This window comes from Otolemur garnettii, unplaced genomic scaffold (genome assembly GCF_000181295.1).
Source record: "Otolemur garnettii isolate 467f Iridium unplaced genomic scaffold, OtoGar3 scaffold00034, whole genome shotgun sequence".
Classification (NCBI taxonomy): Eukaryota; Metazoa; Chordata; class Mammalia; order Primates; family Galagidae; genus Otolemur; species Otolemur garnettii.
In genome coordinates, this window is record NW_003852429.1 from 9,419,186 (window position 1) to 9,439,315 (window position 20,130).

The 20,130-nt window shown below is 37.3% G+C and overlaps 1 protein-coding gene across 2 annotated transcripts in view; it reads left to right on the forward strand.

The window, feature by feature from the left end:
* The window catches only part of PCCA (propionyl-CoA carboxylase alpha subunit), a 373,052-nt gene that overhangs the window by 115,365 nt on the left and 237,557 nt on the right, over positions 1 to 20,130 (forward strand). For both annotated transcript variants that reach the window (XM_003789599.2, XM_023513087.1), the window contains exons 8-9: positions 5,980 to 6,016; positions 19,649 to 19,727. In XM_003789599.2, the coding sequence (XP_003789647.1) occupies positions 5,980 to 6,016; positions 19,649 to 19,727 (116 nt within the window). The remainder of the gene's footprint in view (positions 1 to 5,979; positions 6,017 to 19,648; positions 19,728 to 20,130) is intronic.

The following is a 20,130-nucleotide window of genomic DNA, read 5'->3' on the forward strand; positions in this document are numbered from 1 at the left end:
ATGCCTGGCTATTTTTTTTCGGTTGCAGCCATCATTGTTGTTTTGGCGAGCCCGGGCTGGATTTGAACCTGCCACCTCAGGTGTATGTGGCTGGCGCCTTAGCCACTTGAGCCACAGGCGCCGAGCCAGCATTTTCATTTATTATATTGTTATGTCATGTAGTCAATAGATGTGAAAGATGTTTTAAGAATGTTCCAAAGAAAGAATATTAAGCAGAATCGGCTCTGCTTTTTCTTCAGATACTGCCACATTGCATTTGTCAGGAGGTAATGATGTTTTGCTTAAAAGAGATTCGTTTTATAATTAAAGGACAAAGTATACTTGGTAAAAGAAAATTAATATTTATTTTATATTTCTATCACATTTTAATATATGTAAGTTGAAATGAACTGGTTTTTTATTGCTTTTTATTTATTTTTTCGAGACAGGGTCTTACTGTATCTCCCTCTGTAGAGTTCTGTAGCATCACAGCTCATAGCAACCTCAAACTCTTGGGCTTACACAATTCTCTTGCCTCAGCCTCCCAAGTAGCTGGGACTATAGGTCCCCACCATAACACGCAGCTATTGTTGTTGTTGTTATTGTTGTTTAGCAGGCCCGGGCCGGGTTCAAACCCACCATTCCTGGTGTACGTGGCTGGTACCCTAACCACTGAGCTATGGGCGCCAAGCCTCTATTGCTTTTTAATATAACTTAAACTTACAGCCTTTCAAATTGAAAATTCATTGCTCTGTAAAGTTCCATAGTTTTGCTGGATGAAATACTTAAAAATTATAAATGGAGCAGCACTATATATTTTTTAAAATAAGAATAGGCTTTTTGAAACCTAAATTTCACACTTTTGAAGTTGCATAATATGCTAGGAAAAAGTACTTGACTGAGAAGTCAGAAGCAAGGGCAAATACTGACTTGGTTTGCCAGTGTCAACAGTATTTAACTGAGTGTATTTAATCTTAAACTGAAAACTGAAGCCTTTCTGGTTCTGCAGTCTGCTGCTTTTGGATAGACATTTGTTCACTTACAAAATTGCTGCTCTGGAGATGAGTAGTACCGTTGGCATCTGAGATTGTGTCTTACCCTAAAAGACTTATTTTTATGGAAGTTGATTGGACAGTTGTTTATTTACTGAACAAATAATGTGTTGATCATGTCAATTTGCTAAGCTCTGGGCATTGAGTAGAGAGCAGGATGGCCCTGGTCGTTGCCCTGGTGGAGATGAGGTGTGACCAGCACTGTCGTAATTGCTGGGCAGGGTGTTGTGCTCACACAGCAATGGCATCTAGCCTGGTGTGGAAGGACTGGGCAGGCTTCCTAGGGAAAGTGGCATTAAGGTGGAACTGGAGGCATGACACCCGAGGCTGAGAGGAAGTGGTTATCCTTCTCTCACCTAGACTACTGCTTCCCAGCCGCCTCTCAAGGTGTTCATTCCTTCCCGAGCAGTTGACTAAATACCTACTCTGTGCCAGGCACTGCTCTAGGCATTTGAAATCCATCACTGCACCAATTAGACAGAGATTCCTGCCTTTCTGGAACTTATGTTTTAATGGGGTAGGGAGCTACAGAGGTGGACAGTATATATGATGGATAAGTACATGGTACGCCAGAGTTCTTCAGAATGCAGCTAGAGTGAGGCCCGTTGTTTCCTTGTTGAAGTTCATTCTCTTCCGTGTGACCTTGCAGGCCCTGCTTGACGCTGTAGCTTCAGTGTTCTGGCCCCAGGCACTCTGTCATCAGGCTTTTGTTAGGCCTCTTTTCAAAGTCACCATATCTGAGGTTTCCAGGAATCTGTTTTGGAACCAGAGATCCCTGTTGTCACATGCCCTCTTCACAATGTCTATATAACATGCATCTCCGTGGTCATTTCTTGGCTGCTGTGCAGTCTTATTTAGGATTTGCCTTTTTCACTAGTCTGTAAATTACCTGGCTAAGGTGTGTTTTCTTGTTCTTTCTTGTGTCTTCAAGGGCCTTGTCCATGGCTATTGTGATAAGAGCTGGTTTGGGGAAAGGAGGTAAAAGAGGAGATTTCCTGGCTGTGCCTGGAACTCAGAGTGGAGGGGACAGTATGAGGTGGAAAAGACTGGGGCTAGACTTGTGGCCTAGGTGGGCAGGGTCGAGCATGGAAACCCAGAGAGGGAGTTGAACCTTGGCTCTGAGACAATGCGAAGTCGTGAAAAGCTTGTGTGGATTTGGGGGAATACTAGTTCATGTTGATAACATTAAACACTCTGTAAATCATTAATTAGATAATTTAAAAACACTTTCAAACATGACTGATTTAATTTTTAAACTCTGAAAGTATGAAGTATAGAATAATGATACGTGTACCTCAGGTACATGGAAGTGTTTACAGTCTTAACAAAAAGTCCCTCTTTTTTCCTCAACTCTCAGCCCCCCCCTTTTTTTTTTGTGAGTTGGGGGGTCTTGTTGTATCTTCCAGGCTGGTTTTAAACTCTTGGCCTTAACTGATCCTCCCACCTCAGCCTCCCTAGTAGCTGGAATTACAGGTGTGAGCCAGCAGCTAGCTCTTCAGTTTTATTTTTGAGCAGTAACTCAAGTTGAGTTTTTCTGTAGCTGTTTTTACGTAAACTTTCATGTGCATTTAAACATTTATTTCTGTCTTAATGTAGATAAGGTGGTACTATATGTGCTATAGCCCCCCCCCAGGTATGTTTTGCATATCTTTAAAACATAAGAGTTATAAAATCCGATTCATTCCTCCCCACCCCACTCCTCCTCATGCTAACAGAAACAAGACATTTGGGGTGCTGTGCTTATGCTGTGTCCCACAGGACTGGGCCAGAATAGGGCCATGCCCCACCCTACTCATCTTGTGCTCTTCTGCCACCTCCTTACTATGTTTCAATGTTAGTCTTGTGAACCTTCTTTCTGTATTAAGTACCTTCCTAATCTAGAGCTTGCTTTTGTAAATGTTCCTTCTCCCTAATCTTTCCACAGTGGCTAATTGTGTTTTTATCCTCAGGTTTAAAATTTTACTTCCAAAGGCCCTTTCTGAGTAGTCTATGTAAAGCAGGTTGTCCCTCTCCTCTGCCTCTGTTTCCATGTAATATTTGTTTTAATTCTCAACTGATGTTTGTTTACTCTATTTTCTGTTTTTCTCATTAGGCTAAAATAAGCTCCATGAGGGCAGAAACTGTATTTCAGGTTGCTGGGTAAATATTTCTTGAATTAATGTCTAAATGGATAAATAAGAACATATGTCCCAGCCTCATTCTTTTAAAAGACTATGTAATATTTCATTTTATGGATGTACCATTTGTGGTACCAGTCCCTTATTAGAAGCCTATTCAGTTGCTTTTCAGATTTTTTTCTTATTAAAATACCACCAAGAAATGGAAAATTTCTTTATAAGTTTGTGTGCATGCATGTGAGTATGTTTACTAGATAACTTCCCAAGGAGGAAAATTGCTGGGTCTAAAGAGAACAACATGTCCTCAAACTCTTTGTAGGTATTGACAATTTCTTTTGAACAACATTGCACCATTTCCTACAATACCAGTAGTGTGAGAAGTGCGTGTTTACCTCTAAGTCACCACTCCTGGCCATTATCAAAACTTAATCTGCTAGTTGAAAAGTGGGATCTCATTGTTTTGGTTTATATTTGTGTAGTTATGACTAAGGATGAATGTATTATCCTTTTGGAATTATTTTTATGTGAACTTTTTATTTAATCTTTTGGCCCATTTTTGCTGGTGATTGTTGATATTTTTCTATTTGCTTTGAAGTTTTATTAAAAACTTTTCTGTACCTGTGACATTCTTGGGAACTTTTAGGGTGTGATATGTGACTCAGTGCTATTGAATTTGGTGCTATATGGGGCTTTCTTCAGAAATAATTTTATATAGCCCAATGATAAAACTAAATGTGCTCAAAGACTATTGGAGTTGAGTGTATTTAGTAGTTTATTATTGAAACTGGCAATAGAGTTTTCAATGTCCAGTACATAACAGTTGCCCAGTAAAATATTTTAGGATGAGTGCTAAGTGAAAAGTTAATTTTTAAGGCAATTTGATTTTTATAGAATGAAGAAACTTTAAGCATTCAGATTAGTTGAAAGCTAACATTGTTCTGTGGCAATTTATACAAGTGTTTTGTGACAGTTACAGAATATTTTGAACTTATGCTCAGATCTATAACATATATATAAGTGACAGCGTATGACTACTGGAGTCTGTGGATTATCCCTTAAAACTTACCTATTCTCTCAAGATAAGGAACTTTTAGATAGCAGTTTACTTTTCCTCATTGCATTTGAAAGAAATGTTAAAAGTTTCCTTGTAGGCTTATTATAATCCAGTCTTCATCAGCCATCACTCTTCCTGTATTTTGTTCAAGAGGCACTAATTGTTCGCATTTGGCAGGTTTAACACTTCCTGACAGAGAGGCTATTAAGGGGAAGTATTCTCCAATAACTGTCACTGGCTGGAACAAAGAACCTTCCAACTCAATGTGTGGAAGCCACTAACATTCTTAAATGACTCTTTTCATGGATTTTTATCCCTTTAAGCTAAAATTTGGAGAATGTAGGGTCAGTGAAAACAGCAAGGTGTAATAAAGCAGTAAACGTTGATTTTGGAGGGTGTAGGGTGGGAGGTATAGATTTATCTCTGACTTGAAAACAATTGTTATTTGGAAAATCTCATTAGCAGATGTGACTGCTTGCAGGAAAAAAAAAAGACTTAAAACTGATGTCGCTTTTAGGACTGCTTTGAACTTAACAAGCACCTATTTGTGGAGCAGACTGGCTAATGAAAGGAAATTAAATTTTTCTGACAACTTCCCCTGCCAACCTCCTTATTCAGGGGATGTTATTAGGTACTGAAGACTTTTAAGGAAGATTTTTTTTTTTATTAGACATAAATGAACCAGTTATAAACATCCCTTGTCCCTCCCCCTCTCTGTTTAGGGGAGAATTCTGACATTGTTGCTGTACATTTTAAATGTATTAGCTTAAAAGCTTAAACATTGGACTTTACTTCAGTAGTTTTAGTTGTTTTCTGATAATTTAGGCACGCTTACCAGCTTTTAAGACAATATTGTCAGTTCTTGTGATAGTTTAGTTTGTGTCATTGACTTATAAAAAATAAATTTAGAAGGAGGCTTGTATCATAATTATTATTCCAGGAAATGTATCAGAAGTATCCTATGTTGAGTGTTTAAGGTGAAAATTAATGATCAATGAAATGACTTAAATTCAGGGAAGTTTTTGTCTTTTCAGCTTCTTAAAGGCACAAATGGTTGATATTTAGCAGTAACTAATCTTTACTCGATAAACTCTTACCTTGCATTGTTTAGGAAGGTGGTTTCTTTCCTTGGCTTTTTGGTTGTTTTTTTTTCCTACCAGTTCATTGAACTTAAGGTTTTAATTTACATAACAAGACACAATAGTAAAGAGAAAATATGTACCTGGAAAAAAAAGACAAAATAAAAAATAGAAAAAGTAATGGAGATTACCAAAAGGATTCTTTTTTTGATAATTCTTGTAGATACTAAGAAATTTACTTTTTTCTTTCTAGAAAATTTGTCGAGCTCCTCCCAAACAATAGAGAATCAACTCCCCCTGCTGACAGAATCTAGGAAAACATGACACTTAAACATCAGAAACACGCTGGCTTGCGGACAAGCTTTAATGATTTGATTTATGATTCAGTATTGATTGTAAACATCCAAATTCTGCCATTAAATTCCAGCAACTGCACCAAATCATTGGCAATTCTGGTGCTGCTTCCTGCCAGCTCATTTCAAACTGCTTTGAGTTTCTTAATATAATAATGGTGAGGTAGAATTTACATTCCACTTATGGTATTAATTTTACATTTCTCTGAATGAAAAGGGTTAGAAGGTTGTAAAATTGAACATTAAATGAATCAGAGGAGACAGTAGTGCAATATATGACTGCCCTAAAGACATTGTGCAATGCCTCATGGGATTAATGTTGAGTCTCATTTCCTGCTTTTACAGGATGCAGATGAAGCTGTCAGAATTGCAAGGGAAATTGGTAAGTACTTAAATTAACTTAGGTAGGGTTTCTGTGTCTTTCAGCAGATACGGTTGAGTAAATGTGTAATATGTAACTCCCATAGAGCAAATAATATTTTAATAGTTTTAGATTTTTGATTACTGTTTGTTGCTCTGGAAGAATCTATCAGTCAAATCACCATATTCGATTACTAAAGGAGACTTTAAGAGTAATTTGACCTTAACTATATAGAGCTCTTTTTGTGAGATGAAATCCTGACTAATTAAAAGAAGGAACTGTCTTAAGAATCCGTAAGATTGAACTGTAACGTAAATTTATATGTGTGCAGTTATGTGGTTGGTTAAAGTTAAGGATAGATATGATCAAAATGAAAGTATCATATTTAACATGGTTCTACCTTTTCCTAAGGTAATTTAGGAAACTTAGGATCAACTTAACAATCTTGCTAGGTAGGAAAGACAAAATAGAACATGAAAAATTAGAACTGAGTATTCTACATTAGAATAAAAGGTAAGCTGGAGGACATTTCAATCTCTGTTTTACTTAACTATTGCAGGTATATTGGGGCAGCACTTCCCAACTTACTAATTTAAAAAACATCCCTGGTGTTCATGAGAACTATTATATTTTTGGTTATCTACTAATTGAGAAAATGTGTAAAGGCATGTTCTTGTCATGAATTAGCAATGTTGTTGAAGAACGTTAGGTTTTATTACTCAAATCAGCAGTTGTAGACATTTAACAGAAATTTGTAGATGGAGAGAGAAATGAGTCTGTGCTCAATAGACATTTCCAGCACTTTCTCAGTACGCATGTATTCCTCCTCCTGAGCTTTTCAACTTTTTATTCTAACATTTTTATAGTCCTGTGTTTTTGTTGAATCAAATATTTAGACTTGTTTTCTACATTTGGAAAGTATTTGATTTGGCAAAGTTTATGTAGTTGTGATATGTAGAAATATATTAGTCTGAAAGTGATTACTTTTTAAAATATATTTGTTGCAAATGGAACAGGCCAGCTTAGCAGTTCTTTAGTGATCTGAAAACCAGGTTGGTTTGTAATAAATCCCTCTTTCTAGGTGGGTCTGGCCAAATTGTTTTTTTCTTACTCATTATTAAATGTATTTTATTTGTTTTGTAGAAATGTCTCTTATTGATTATAGGTTCTGTGTTTAAGGCCAAGCCATAGAAAATCTTATTTTATTTGATTACAGTATCTCTTCATTAATTAGAGATTATTGATTCAGAATCATCAACATTTTTTCAGAGAGCATTTTAGTACTGTACTTCATAGGAAGATTTGCCAGATTGCTAAATAAATTGGACCACATGGAACTGATTCTGTGGTTTCTTTATTGAGAAAAATCAAAAGTTTCTGTCCTTGGTCTGAAACCACTGGCATTCCTCACTGCTGAAGAGGCGTGTATTGCATCCACTGGGTTTTGAGGAGCTTTTCTAAAATAGTTTAGATTTATTCTGCCATATACTTTAAAAAAGTCCTCTTTCTGGTTCTAGCTTGTCTATAATTATCATCTATCTCATTGGGCATAATGGTACTATTATAATAGTATCTACGAAAAAAGAACAATACAGTATTTGGGGGAAATTTAGGGAAATGAAAATGGATTAGAAGACAGCTTACAGTTCAGCTGCTGTGCCCCATTCTGAACTGTGAATATTCGACCTGTTAGCATTTCCTTTGGATAAAGGGCAGCGTGCAGATTGCTTTGCTTGCTTTCATGCCGTTCCTTCCACCTTTGCTATAACCTGTGACCTTTAAGATAACCAGTTAATTGTGATGGGATCTCTCTGACAAGTTCTCATCCCTTTCCTTTCCTCCCTCAATAGTTCATTGCTGTGCTTTAGCACCCTTTTAGGTTTTTTTCTACCCAGCTTACTTAATTCAGTCTAAGTCTCCTTTCTTTATACTTGGGCACATCCTTTATGATTCCTTCCTCTTTCCTATCTTTCCTCTAATTCTTCCTCAGTTACTCCCTCTCATTTGTGAAATAAATGATAGCAATCATGGGTATTAAGTATAAGAGTGCTAGTGTTTTGCTTATACTCCAAGAAAGGGAAGCCATAAAATTTGTGGTAAAATAAAACATAAAGAAGCAGGGTCATCAGTTTTTAAAAACCTTTTGGAATTCCCTGAAAGCCCCTTCTGAGTCACCACAGAAACCTGCCATAGAAGCTTTTCCTTCAAGAGCTAGCTTATGAAATAAATTACATATTACTAAAATCTCTAGGTTTTCTGTGTTGCTTGGTAATTCATCAGCTTTTTTCTACTAATTTTATTGAGATCTATCACATTTTAACTATGGTATGATTTAGCTAGGCCTTTGTGAGTTTATCTAAGAGGTGAACTGTTCATGGATTTCATGAGAAAATATAAACAGATGAATTATAATCAGACCTTTGAACCCATCCATTTCTAAGTTGCTGATTGTACCCATGTCATACCAATTCATATTGTTCTCTTTTTTCTTTCTTTCTGTGTTACATGGTGAAAATGAAATTGATCCTCTCCTATGTGAACCCTATTTCTCACCCGTCTTTTCTCTGGAAGCGGGAATCAGTGCTATGCCAGAGTAGGAACTGAGTGTCCTCCACGTTGATGAACTAGGTGTCTTTCACATAATAGCACCTCCTGCTTATGAACCCCTCTAGTGAGACACTTTGGAAATTTTCTAATGCTAATTTTTGGGTTTAATTATTTTCATTTAAATTTAAGGAAACTAAGGATTAGAAAAGGCAATTTGCTAAAGTTCACAGAGCTCCTGAGTGGCATACCCTGGTTTAACATCTAGGTTTATTTGGCTCCAGAGACCACAATTTTTCATTATACTTTGGCTAGACTAATGGGATTAGAGGATAAGAGCTAAAATTTGAGCCACGACTTTGTGTAAAATACTTTAAGGTACTTAAGCATGTTATACATGGATTAAAGAAGTAGACATCTCTTATCATTGGTGAGGTGAGAGACACTTAAGACTTAATATGTTACTTCCATGTATTTGTTTTTTGTTCTACTTTGTCTCCTTCATTCTTGCTCCTGATTTTTTCCTTTATCCTGTCAGAGTTTAGAGATACAGGGCTATTGATCCTCAGTTTATCTTTAACCTCAGTGGTAGACAACAGGAATCAGTGAGCCTGATTTCCATTTAAATTTGATCTTTTTAGTGGATGGAAAGTCCTTAATACAATGAAGTCAAAATTGACACTCAAAAAGGAAAAGAAATTGTAGATCTAAAACCCACCTTTAGCAACTTCCAGTTGAATCTGATTCTTTTCTTTTGCTTGTCTTTCTCAGAATCTCAAATCATGCCCAATTTAAATAAGAAACAATTTAAACATTCTCAAGCCCACCATACCATAAACCTGCTTCTCCCGGTTTCATCATGTCAGTAGATGTGCCCTGCTCAGTCCTGGAGGCCTCCTCCTCTCCTCCTCCTCCTCTTCTTGTAAATCTGTCAGTAGCACTGTCAGTTCTTAATTCAGAATGTCTTCCATTCTCACCACTCACCACCTTCTTGCACTCTCCTGCTGCAAACTACCATTGTCTTCTGCAGGGACGATGACAATGGTTTCTTTATTTCTTTTCTTAAACACTTCAAAGCCATTCTTCACATAGCTGACAGTGCTTTATTTTAAAGAAGAAGGACACACCTCATCTCATCCTACCCCATTCCTGCTTTAAACCCTCTCATGATTTTCCACTGCGCTTAGATAAAATCTCCACTACAAACCCCATGTGATCTGGCACCTGCCTTTCTATCCAATCTTATTTTATACTATCCCTTCCTTGCCTATCTTCTTTGGTCATGTTGGCATACGTCAACACCCCAAATTTCCTGGCTTTAGGATAAGTTTTGGGGGGTGGTGGGGGAATAGAGGGGACCTGGAAGACCCTTGCTCATATCTGCACATAGATAGCTCCTTGAGATCTTTCAGAGTTTAGCTTAAATCTGGTGTCTTTAAGGGAACATGCTCTAATATTGCTGCCCAGTCATTTTTGTCTAGTAACCATATTCTGAATTTCTAAGTAGTACTCATGACTTGTAGATGTTTTTCTTGATCATTGACCTTACCCCCAATATTTTAGTTTGAAAAATTTCAATCAAGCACTATTCTGAAAAAGTTTTACAGTGTAGATGTTTATACTCAACACCAAGATTCCACTACTAACCTTTTGCTAGATTTGCTTTATCCATCTTATTTTTGTTGCATTTCAAAGTAAAATGTACAAACCAGTACATGTCCCAATAAATACTGCAACACATGGGTCATCAACTGAATTCAGTATTTGTATACGCTTGTGTTATTTAGTTACAGAATTTACATCAATATGAGCAAATCTTAAGTTTGTATTTGTTGATTTTGACATATGTGCACATCTGTGTCACTCTGAGCTCCATCAAGATGTTGAACATGGCTGTCACCCCAGAGAGTTCCCTCATGCTTCTTCTGAGTCAGTTTTCACATATCCCTTGCCTGGGAAGTAGCTGGGCTACTACAGATTAGATTTTTAAAAATTGAGATAAATTTTAAATGCTGTAAAATTCAGCTTTTCAAAGTATACAATTCACAGATTTTTGATGTAAGATTATGGAACTATAATCATTGTCTAGTTTCATAACATCCTTATTTCTCCCCAAAGAAACTCTTTATGCATCAACATTTACTCCTTATTCTCCCTTCGCCTTGCACCTGACAACCGTTAATTTACTTTCTGTCTCTATGGATTTACCGATTCTGCTGATATTTCATATAAATAAAATCATGTAACACATGAACCTTTATGTCTGGTTTCTTTCACTTAGGATAGTGGGGTTTTGGTTTGTTTTGAGGCAAATCTTACTCTGTTATCCAGGCTAGAGTACTGTGGCATCAGTCTTACAGCAGCCTCAAACTTCTGGGCTCGAGTGATCCTGCTGTATCACCTTCCCCAGTTACTGGGACTACGGGGACCCACCATCATGCCTGGCTAATTTTTCTGTTTTTAGTAGAGATGGGGTCTCACTCTTGCTGAGGAGTTTTGAACTCCTCAGCTCAAGGGATCCTTTCATCTCAGCCTCCCAGAGTGCTGGGATTATAAGTGTGAGCCACCATGTCTGCCCTTTTAAGGTTCCTATATATTCTACCATGTATCAGCATTTTCCTTCTTATGGTTGAATATCATCTATTGCATGGATATGCCATATTGTGTTTATTCATCTGTTGATGGATATTTGGGTTGTTTTCACCTTTTGGCTATCATAAATAGTCCTGCTACAAATGTATGTGCCCGTATATTTGTTTGTTTTGTTTTTTTGAGATTGAGTCTCACTCTGTCACACTGGGTAGACTGCTGTGGCATCATAGCTCACAGCAACCTCAAACTCTGGGGCTCAAGCTATCCTCTTGCCTCAGCCTCCTGAGTAGTTAGGACTATACCGAGGGTGGCAGTTTCAAACCTGGCCCCAGCCAAACCACAACAAAAAATAGCCGGGTGTTGTGGCAGGTGCCTGTAGTCCCAGCTACTTGGGAGGCTGAGGCAGGAGAATTGCCTAAGCACAAGAGCTGGAGGTTGCTGTGAGCTATGACACCATGGCACTCTACTAAGGGCGACAAAGTGAGACTCTGTCTCTAAAAAATATGTGTGTGTATGTATATATATACACACATATACATATATAAGGATTGGCAAGGAAGTGACGAAATAGAAACTTCTGTACATTTGTGCTAGAAATATAAAATGGTATACCTGCCATGAAACCAATTTTGCAATTCCTCAAAAAGTTAAATATAGAATTGTCATATAACCCAGCAGTTCCACTCCTAGGCATGTACCTGAGAGACTGAAGATGGGTATTCAAACAAATATACATGGGGCTGGGCACGGTGGCTCACGCCTGTAATCCCTGCACTCTGAGAGGCCAAGGCTGGTGAATCACCTGAGCTCAACAGTTCGAGACCAGCCTGAACAAGAAAGAGACCAGGTCTCTACTATACATAGAAAACGAAAAAAATCAAGCCAGGTATAGTGGGTGCTATACTCCTAACTACTCAGGAGGCTGAGGCAAGAGGAACCTTAAAAGGGCAAGAGTGAGACCCCATGCTAAAGAAGGTATAAATTATAACCTTTATTCAAAGGTTTCTTTACAGTGACACATGTGACATGTAAAAATTTTTCTAAGCAATATGTCACATGTGTCACTGTAAGGAAACCTTTGAATAAATGTTATAATTTATACCTTCTTTAGCATGTTACACCCTGTGAATTTATTTGCTTATTTGCTTTTTAGTAGGAAATATGTTTAATATCTAAGGAGATTTATAAAACAAAGTCTAAGGAAAAGTTATATTGAAGAAAATGGTGTTACAGTATTCTTTGTGAAAGCCACTGAAGACTGAGATGCTTGTTCTGTTGTTTTCCTGTTACTGAAGTAACATGATCTTTGGGGTTAGAATGATACTCCCTGGGAGACGGGAATGTGTGGTTCTGTGGCTTTTTCTTTTCCACCATCAGTTGGCTGCCTGTGTTCTCCTTCATTATTCCAACATACAGGTCGGGTTTGAGCATAGTTCACTCTCTCTCCATGTCCTCTCAGTCATTCATCTTCTTCATCTTGTTCTATTGCTATTCGTTCTTGTCAATCTTTTCTTTTTCCTTTTTCTTTCACTCGGTTGCAAAAGACCTCACACTTCATTCAAGCAGTAATGTGGAAACACATTGTAATGTGAAAAAACATTGTTTTTTGTTTGGAAGCTTGTGGTCTGTGAAGACTTCAGCTTTAATCTATGTGCTGACTCCTGGAGCACAGTTAAGAATTTGGTATTTTCTATGTGCCCAGACAAAATCAATTTTGCCTTTCTCTACCAATTAAAGTGTTATGGATCAGTTTATTTTAGCTTATAACACATCTTCCTTATATTTTTATGTGTACAATATTGGCTCATTTTTATTTAAATATATTTATATAGTTATTTATGTATTTAAGTGTGTGTATGACCAACTGAGGAAAGGCCATCTATGTGCAGTGGGTGGAGGAGATGTGGATGACTCATAGTTGGACTGTGACACCTGTGTTCGTTAGTTCCTGAATGATTATAGACTCCAAACAGTACTGATGCAAATGTGCTTCACCTCACTCTGCAGTGTGCCAACCCAAATCACGCGCCAAAACGAAATTGGTAATGATTAAACTAGATATGACCGTTATGTAATTTGAAGATAGCAATAAAATCAGTAGAAAGTTATGATCAGATAAATACAAGATGAGTAAAGCATTGATAATACAATTTATTTCTCCAGCTTTCTTGAATTTAAACTGTCTCCTTGTTTGTATCCACAGTCAGAGTTTTTCTTTCTTTCTTTTTTTTTTTTTTTTTTGAGACAGAGCCTCAAGCTGTCCCCCTGGGTAGAGTGCCGTGGCATTACAGCTCACAGCAACCTCCAACTCCTGGGCTGAAGCGAGTCTCCTGCCTCCGCCTCCCAAGTAGCTGGGACCACAGGTGCCTGCCACAACACCCGGCCATTTTTTTTTAGTTGCAGCCGTCATTGTTGTTTGGCGGGTCCGGGCTGGGGATTCGAACCCACCACCTTAGGTGTACGTGGCTGGTGCCTTAGCCGGTTGAGCTATAGGCGCCGAGCCCACAGTCAGAGTTTTTCAATGTAGCTATGTAGTACATGGCAGCCAAATGTCCCAGAAAATTCTGAGTTTTATTCCTTGAAGGACTGTAGTAGTGTGCTAAGTTCTATTTGTGCCTGCGTGACTGTCATTAGTTCATCAGAGCTGGAGTACAGCACATTTTTATCTCTTGCCCCACCCCACTGTGATTTCAAAAAACAAAGATTTACTTTTCTCCATTCAGCATGTTTGCTTCCCATTGGTCAGGTGCTCGGTTAGAGAAGGAGTAGTTTTGTTCTGTGCTGTCGTTCAGTGACCTACGCTGATAGGAGCTTCCACCATCTGTGCTGTCACAGATCACAGAGACAAGACATAGAGAAGTCTTAATTTTTGTAATCAGTGACGAGTTTCTTCATGATGAAGAATTCGCTTATACCTATGTCTTGTTGTCTGGCTTTTGCAATTTGTGGGTCATTAACACCATCTCCTGAGTGTTCCTTGAATTTATCCTCTTCTCTCCATTTCTACTATGATTCTCTATGTTGAAGGTAGTGTTTTCTCTTGCCTATATCACTGTGGTTGCCTTCTAAATGTACTCCTCTTATTACAGCCTGGAATCCTTGGAATACTCAGGAAGGGTATTGGGGGAAACAAGTTTGGGACCAACTCCTGGGGAGGGGTGAAGGAAACTGGAAGGAGGGAAAAGTGGAGTTGAGATTTGTTTCAACAAACGGCTCAGCTACTAATTCAAAGAACTCTGAATGTTGGTTGGTCTTCCATCGTTATCCCAAATTGGGACAAAGGGATTGAGCCTTTATGTACCTAAGTCAACTACTCACTGGGTGTGGGCTGCTCCTAGGAAAGGGCAAGACCTTTGGCAGAAAGTTGAGGACACGTTAGCTGTTGTTTGCCATGCTTTCAGAAATTAAGGGAATGTCCTGAACCAGGGATTTGGGCAGAGAATGGTATTTCTTAATTTTGATACATATGTTTCATGATTATTCTTTTCTAAGCATTTTCAGATTTCCATTGTGATTTTTTGATTCCTATGTTTTTTAGTGATGTATTTTAAAATAACTAAAAAACCTGGTTTGTTTTATTATTGATTCTAACTTAATTGTTTGTGATCAGTGAATATCATCTTTTTGATGAGACATTTCATTTTAAAATTAAAAAGTTTTTATTTATCTCATTTTTTCCCCTTTAAATTCTCTTCCATATTTGTAATAGTTATGCTTTATAATAGTATTTATAACAACTGTTTTAAGATTCTTTATTTCTGGGTTTATTTCTTTTGACTGTTTTCCTTCTGATATGAATCACATTTTGGCTCATCCTTCACATATCTGTTTATTTTTTATTGGATTCTAGACATTGTCAGTGTTGTGTGTTTGGATATTTTTACCTTTATCTAAAAGGTCTTGAAAGGTAATTTAATTTATATTTACATTAATACCTTTTAGGCATTAAAAATTTTTTTTCTTAGGGCTAAATCTAGTATAGCTCTTTGCCATATTTTGATTAAACAAGACTATATTGGGTAATCTTAATATTCTCCACACTACTTATTCTTGTGTTCATAATTTTTATTTCATTGTATATGTTTTTTTTTCTTAGTATAATGTAAACACATTAGAGTTTTAGGCAGGAGGGAGAGGTGATCTTATATATATCATAAGAAGATTTCAATGACCATTGTGTGGCTTAGATGGGGGCGGCTGTAGTTGTAGACAACCCTGTTAGGCTGTTCTAGGAGTTCTCTCAAGAGGTGACAGTAGTTTGTATTAGTGATGTGATAATGGAGATAAACAAAGGTGAGAACATTTGATCCTTGTAAATAAAGAATTTATACCAGTGGCATGCCATTGAGCAGCTGTACCCCATAGACACATCCTCCAGGAACCGCATGCAAAATTTCAGGCAATCAATACAAAAATATTTAAGGGAGCATTATTTGTATAAATAGGACAGAATACAACCTGAATGTCCATTCGCAATAGAATGGATAATGCTGTAATATGTATGGTGAAAATAGCAGTAAAAATAACTGCTGGACGGCTACTCAAATTATTAACAAATGCACCTACTAACTATTACGTTATCTAGTATCCTCTAGACACTGTATTAGTCACTGGAGAAACAACAAAGGTGGGCAAAGATCTTTGTCTTTGTTTTATTTTTTAACTCGTTTTGCAGTGAATAATGTAGAAATTGATTAAAGCAAGAAGTGTTTATGTTCATTATAATAGTAGGTGAAATATTGCTTGGATATAGGGCAATCACAGTTTCGAAGTGACAGTCTATAGATTATTTGCTAATTATAAAGAGAAAATGGCATATTTTCTGTGAGTAAGTTTAATGGATGCCAACTTAATCAAGTAATCCAGCCTAACTTCATCAGTAATGGGGCAAATTGACTGTTTTTTCTTTCTGTTGTCATGTAAGAATGAGGATACAATATCAGCTATATAGTATTTTTTTTTATCTTGATTCTAATAAGTAATAAGATACATTCAAATTTTGAATATATTCTAAAATAATCACTCTGGATTCTTTAGTAATATCATTATCATGAGGGTATCTTGAGGGTACCTTCAAAACAATAAAAATGAACCAACAATCTTCTTCCTCATCCAAAAAATGCCCCAAAGCAAGTGAACTACTTCATATTAAAGACAATAAAGAAACATGATGAATAAAATGCCTGATACTTGCTATCTCTGTGTTTCTAAGGTAGAACAGTGATTTCTTTTCTTTGTTCGGAATCTTTTATTTTCTCTTGTGAGATCTCATTATTTGGCCCTATTCTATCCATGGAGAAGACTGTCCTCCCTGAAATCTGTTGTTTACTTTTTACTTTGAACATTTAGGAATAAAGGCTTTGCAGCTAATTATAGGTGTTTCGTAACTGTTTTAAAAAGAAGACACCTCTCCATCACTCTTTCTCTTTGATCCATGAGAGATTTCTGACCAGCACCACTAAATTAGAAATAAGACATTTCCCAAGAAATATTTACTTTCCCCTTCTTTTTGCCTGTCTTTCTCCATTAGTTATTCTATGACATTTTAACTCAAGAAACTGTATGGAAAATGTGACATGAAATTATTATACAATTTATGACTGTTTTATCACGATGTCATTTTGTCAGCTTTTATGTTAACAGCTTCTGCCATGTGTGGAGTAGGTTTTGCTTGAAGAGTGAGATTTATTGTGTCTCATGTAGATAAACGTGACATTATCAGTTGGTCAAAAAGCATAGTTCTTTTCAACTTGAAATCCATAACTAAATGGAAAATCTCCTAAGCTCCTAGAGTCCTTCATTCCCTTATTTTCCACACGCAAACTGTTGTTGACTCTGGCCTTTTTCTCTTGCTAATTCCAAGTCACAGCCTGTCACCTGGACCACTGCAAAGGTTACCAGTCAGTCTCTCTGTTTCTACCTTTGCCCTTTTATAATTCGTTCATTGCATGGCAGCAAAACAATCTTTTTTTTTTTTTTTTTTTCTCTTGAGACAAAGTTTCAGTCTGTTGTCCTGGGTAGAGTGCCCTGGTATCATGCAGCAACCTCAAACTTCTGGGCTTAAGAAATCTTCTTGCCTCTGCCTCCCAAGTACCTGGGACTATAGGCACCTGCCACAATGTCTGGTTATTTTTGTATTTTTAAAGTAGAGATGAGGTCTTGCTCTTGCTCAGGGTGGTCTCTTAACTCCTGAGCTCAAGTGATCCACCTGCTTTGGCCTCCCAGAGTGCTAAGATTACAGGTGTGCACCACCATGCTTGGCCAGCCAAAGCGATCTTAAAAAATACTTTATTAGGTCACATCCCACTCCTATATAACACTTTCTGGCTTGTTCCTTCCTTCTGTGAGGAATCATTCTCCCTCATTGGTTTTCCAGAGGGCTAGCTCTATCTTGTCAATTAGATCTCATCAGTTTTCTCAGAGAAGTCTTTTTAAGGAACACTAGCCCTGATAACTCTCAGTCACATTCCTCTGGGTTGTTTTTATTATAGCACTTAACCACCATATGTATAAAAAGTGTGTTCATATATAAGGTTGGACAAGTGAGTTGGAGAACTCATGCTAGTAAAAGTGATACATGCCTCATTGCTGAATATTGCTATGGTCACCTTTGAAGTACTCCCCTTAGGAAGTTAAGCGCTGATGTCAGTGCCTACTCCACCCTTCAAGGTGGAATTCTTTTTCTGGAATGGCCATCAGAGATGTGATAGTATGAAAGTCTGGCAATTAAGTTTGGGAACTCATCCTAGAATAAGTATACCTCATTGCTGAATATCACTTCAAAGGCTAATTCTTCTTTCCTGATTGCACTCTCATTCTTTTATGCAACATTCACTGCAAGGCTGCAGCATTGAGTGAGACAAAATATCATTTTTACTACTGTAGTGCAGGATCAAAAATCATGCATGTACTCATGCAGGATGAAGAATCAAAGCATGCAGAATCCCTTCTACTTTGCCCCCCATCTGTGTTTTCAGTTTTCCTTTCCTTTTCCATCCTACATAGATTCTACACTTCAACTGAAATCATTTAGTCATTTCTTAAACTTGTCTCACAATTTATCTTTCTTCTTCTTTCTATACTTATTGTTTTTAAAATGCTATCTTACATAAACATAATGAACATAAAAATCATTATAATTGAATTAATTATGAAACATTTAGGAAGCAAGTGCCATTTTAACTAAGTAGATGTGAAGGGTGATGTTTTGTGGCCGAGGGTCAAAAGGTTTGACTTTTGGTCCTTTCTTCCTTTTTCCTCTAAGGGTGCTGTAACTTGAGTTTAGGGCTATCAGAGCATCACAGACTGGGAAGGGTCCTGAAAGTGCTCACTGGCCTCTTCTTTCTTCAGAAAAGATCATGAACTATCACAGACATATGAGCATCTCTACCTTGTTTTCAGAAAACCTGTGTGTGGGAGACTTACAGTTTTTCTTGATAGATCATTGTAGATGACTCTTGCTGTCAAATTGTCCTGTACACTAACTAATTTAAACAATCATATAATTGCCAACAATTTGAGGATTTTCTTTTATAAAACTTTAGCTGTAGGCTGGGTGCTGGTGACTCACTCCTGTAATCCTAGCATTCCAGAAGGCCAAGGCAGGAGATTGCTTGAGCTTAGGAGTTTGAGAATAGCAAGAGGAAGACCCTATCTCTACTAAAAAAAAAAAAAAAGAAAGAAAAGAAAAGAAAAAAAATTCGCTGGGTGTGGGGGCACGTGCTGATATTCCTAGCTACTCGAGAGGCTGAGGCAAGAGGATCACTTGAGCCCAGGAGTTTGATGATGCCACAACACACTAGCCTGGGCCATAGAATGAAGCTCTATCACAAAAACAAAAACAAAAACAACCCCCCCCCAAAAAAAAACCCCTTTAGCTGTATATGTCCTTTGTTTTGGACCTTACTTTGTATTTTCAAAATACCCTGTTGAGTGTAGGGAGCAGTCTGATGGCTCTTCTATTGATGTCAGTGAGCCTGGATCTTCTGCTCCAGCCCCTGCTATTATAGCTGTTTGAGTCTTCACAATACTATTGTGTCAGTTCTTGCTGATAAAAGATGTAGAGTTTTTTTTTTTGTAACTCTTCAGATGAAAATACCTCAAATACCTAAAAATCATTTTTGAGAAAAGGAGTTTGATTTGTGATGCATTTTAGGGTGTGTTTCTTGGTTCTGTGTAGGATGCTTTTTAGATCTTTGTTAGTTAATACTGTATCTATTTCTGGTTTCGGAATCTACTTTCAATTTATTTGTATTTCTTTAGCTTTTATTTTATTACTGGGGAAAAGTTATACTTATTGATACAAGTAGCCTTTTTTTCTTTTAAAATGGTCACACTCTCATTTTTAATATGTATATAAGATCATTACACTGGTGTTATTTTCCTGACTCTAAGGAAAGGAACTTTTAAATAAATTAGTTATTGTCTTCCCTGTTATTGAACATGTGGTCAGTTGTCATGTTCATACATCCAAATGATCAAAGTCTGAACTTCTGTCTAATTCTTCCCTGCTGTTAGGCTACCCTGTCATGATCAAGGCCTCAGCAGGTGGTGGTGGGAAAGGCATGCGCATCGCTTGGGATGATGAAGAGACCAGGTGAGAGGCTGTCCAAAATATACTTTTGATGAAAATTGCAGTTACTAGAGTTTTATTAAACTGACAGGCAAACAGATAGGAAGAATGTAATGGAGCCATTACAGTAACCATATCATTTTTATTCTTTTCAGCGGGAAAAAACTATCAATTATGCATAAACCTTCCTTATTTATATTTTGGTAATATTATCCTATGATATAAAGGTTTTTATTATTTTAAACATTAACAAAGGATTTTCTTTTTTTATTTTTTATTTTATTTTATTTTATTTTTTTGAGACAGAGCCTCAAGCTGTCCCTCTGGGTAGAGTGCCGTGGCATTACAGATCACAGCAACCTCCAACTCCTGGGCTCAAGCGAGTCTCCTGCCTCCGCCTCCCAAGTAGCTGGGACCACAGGCGCCC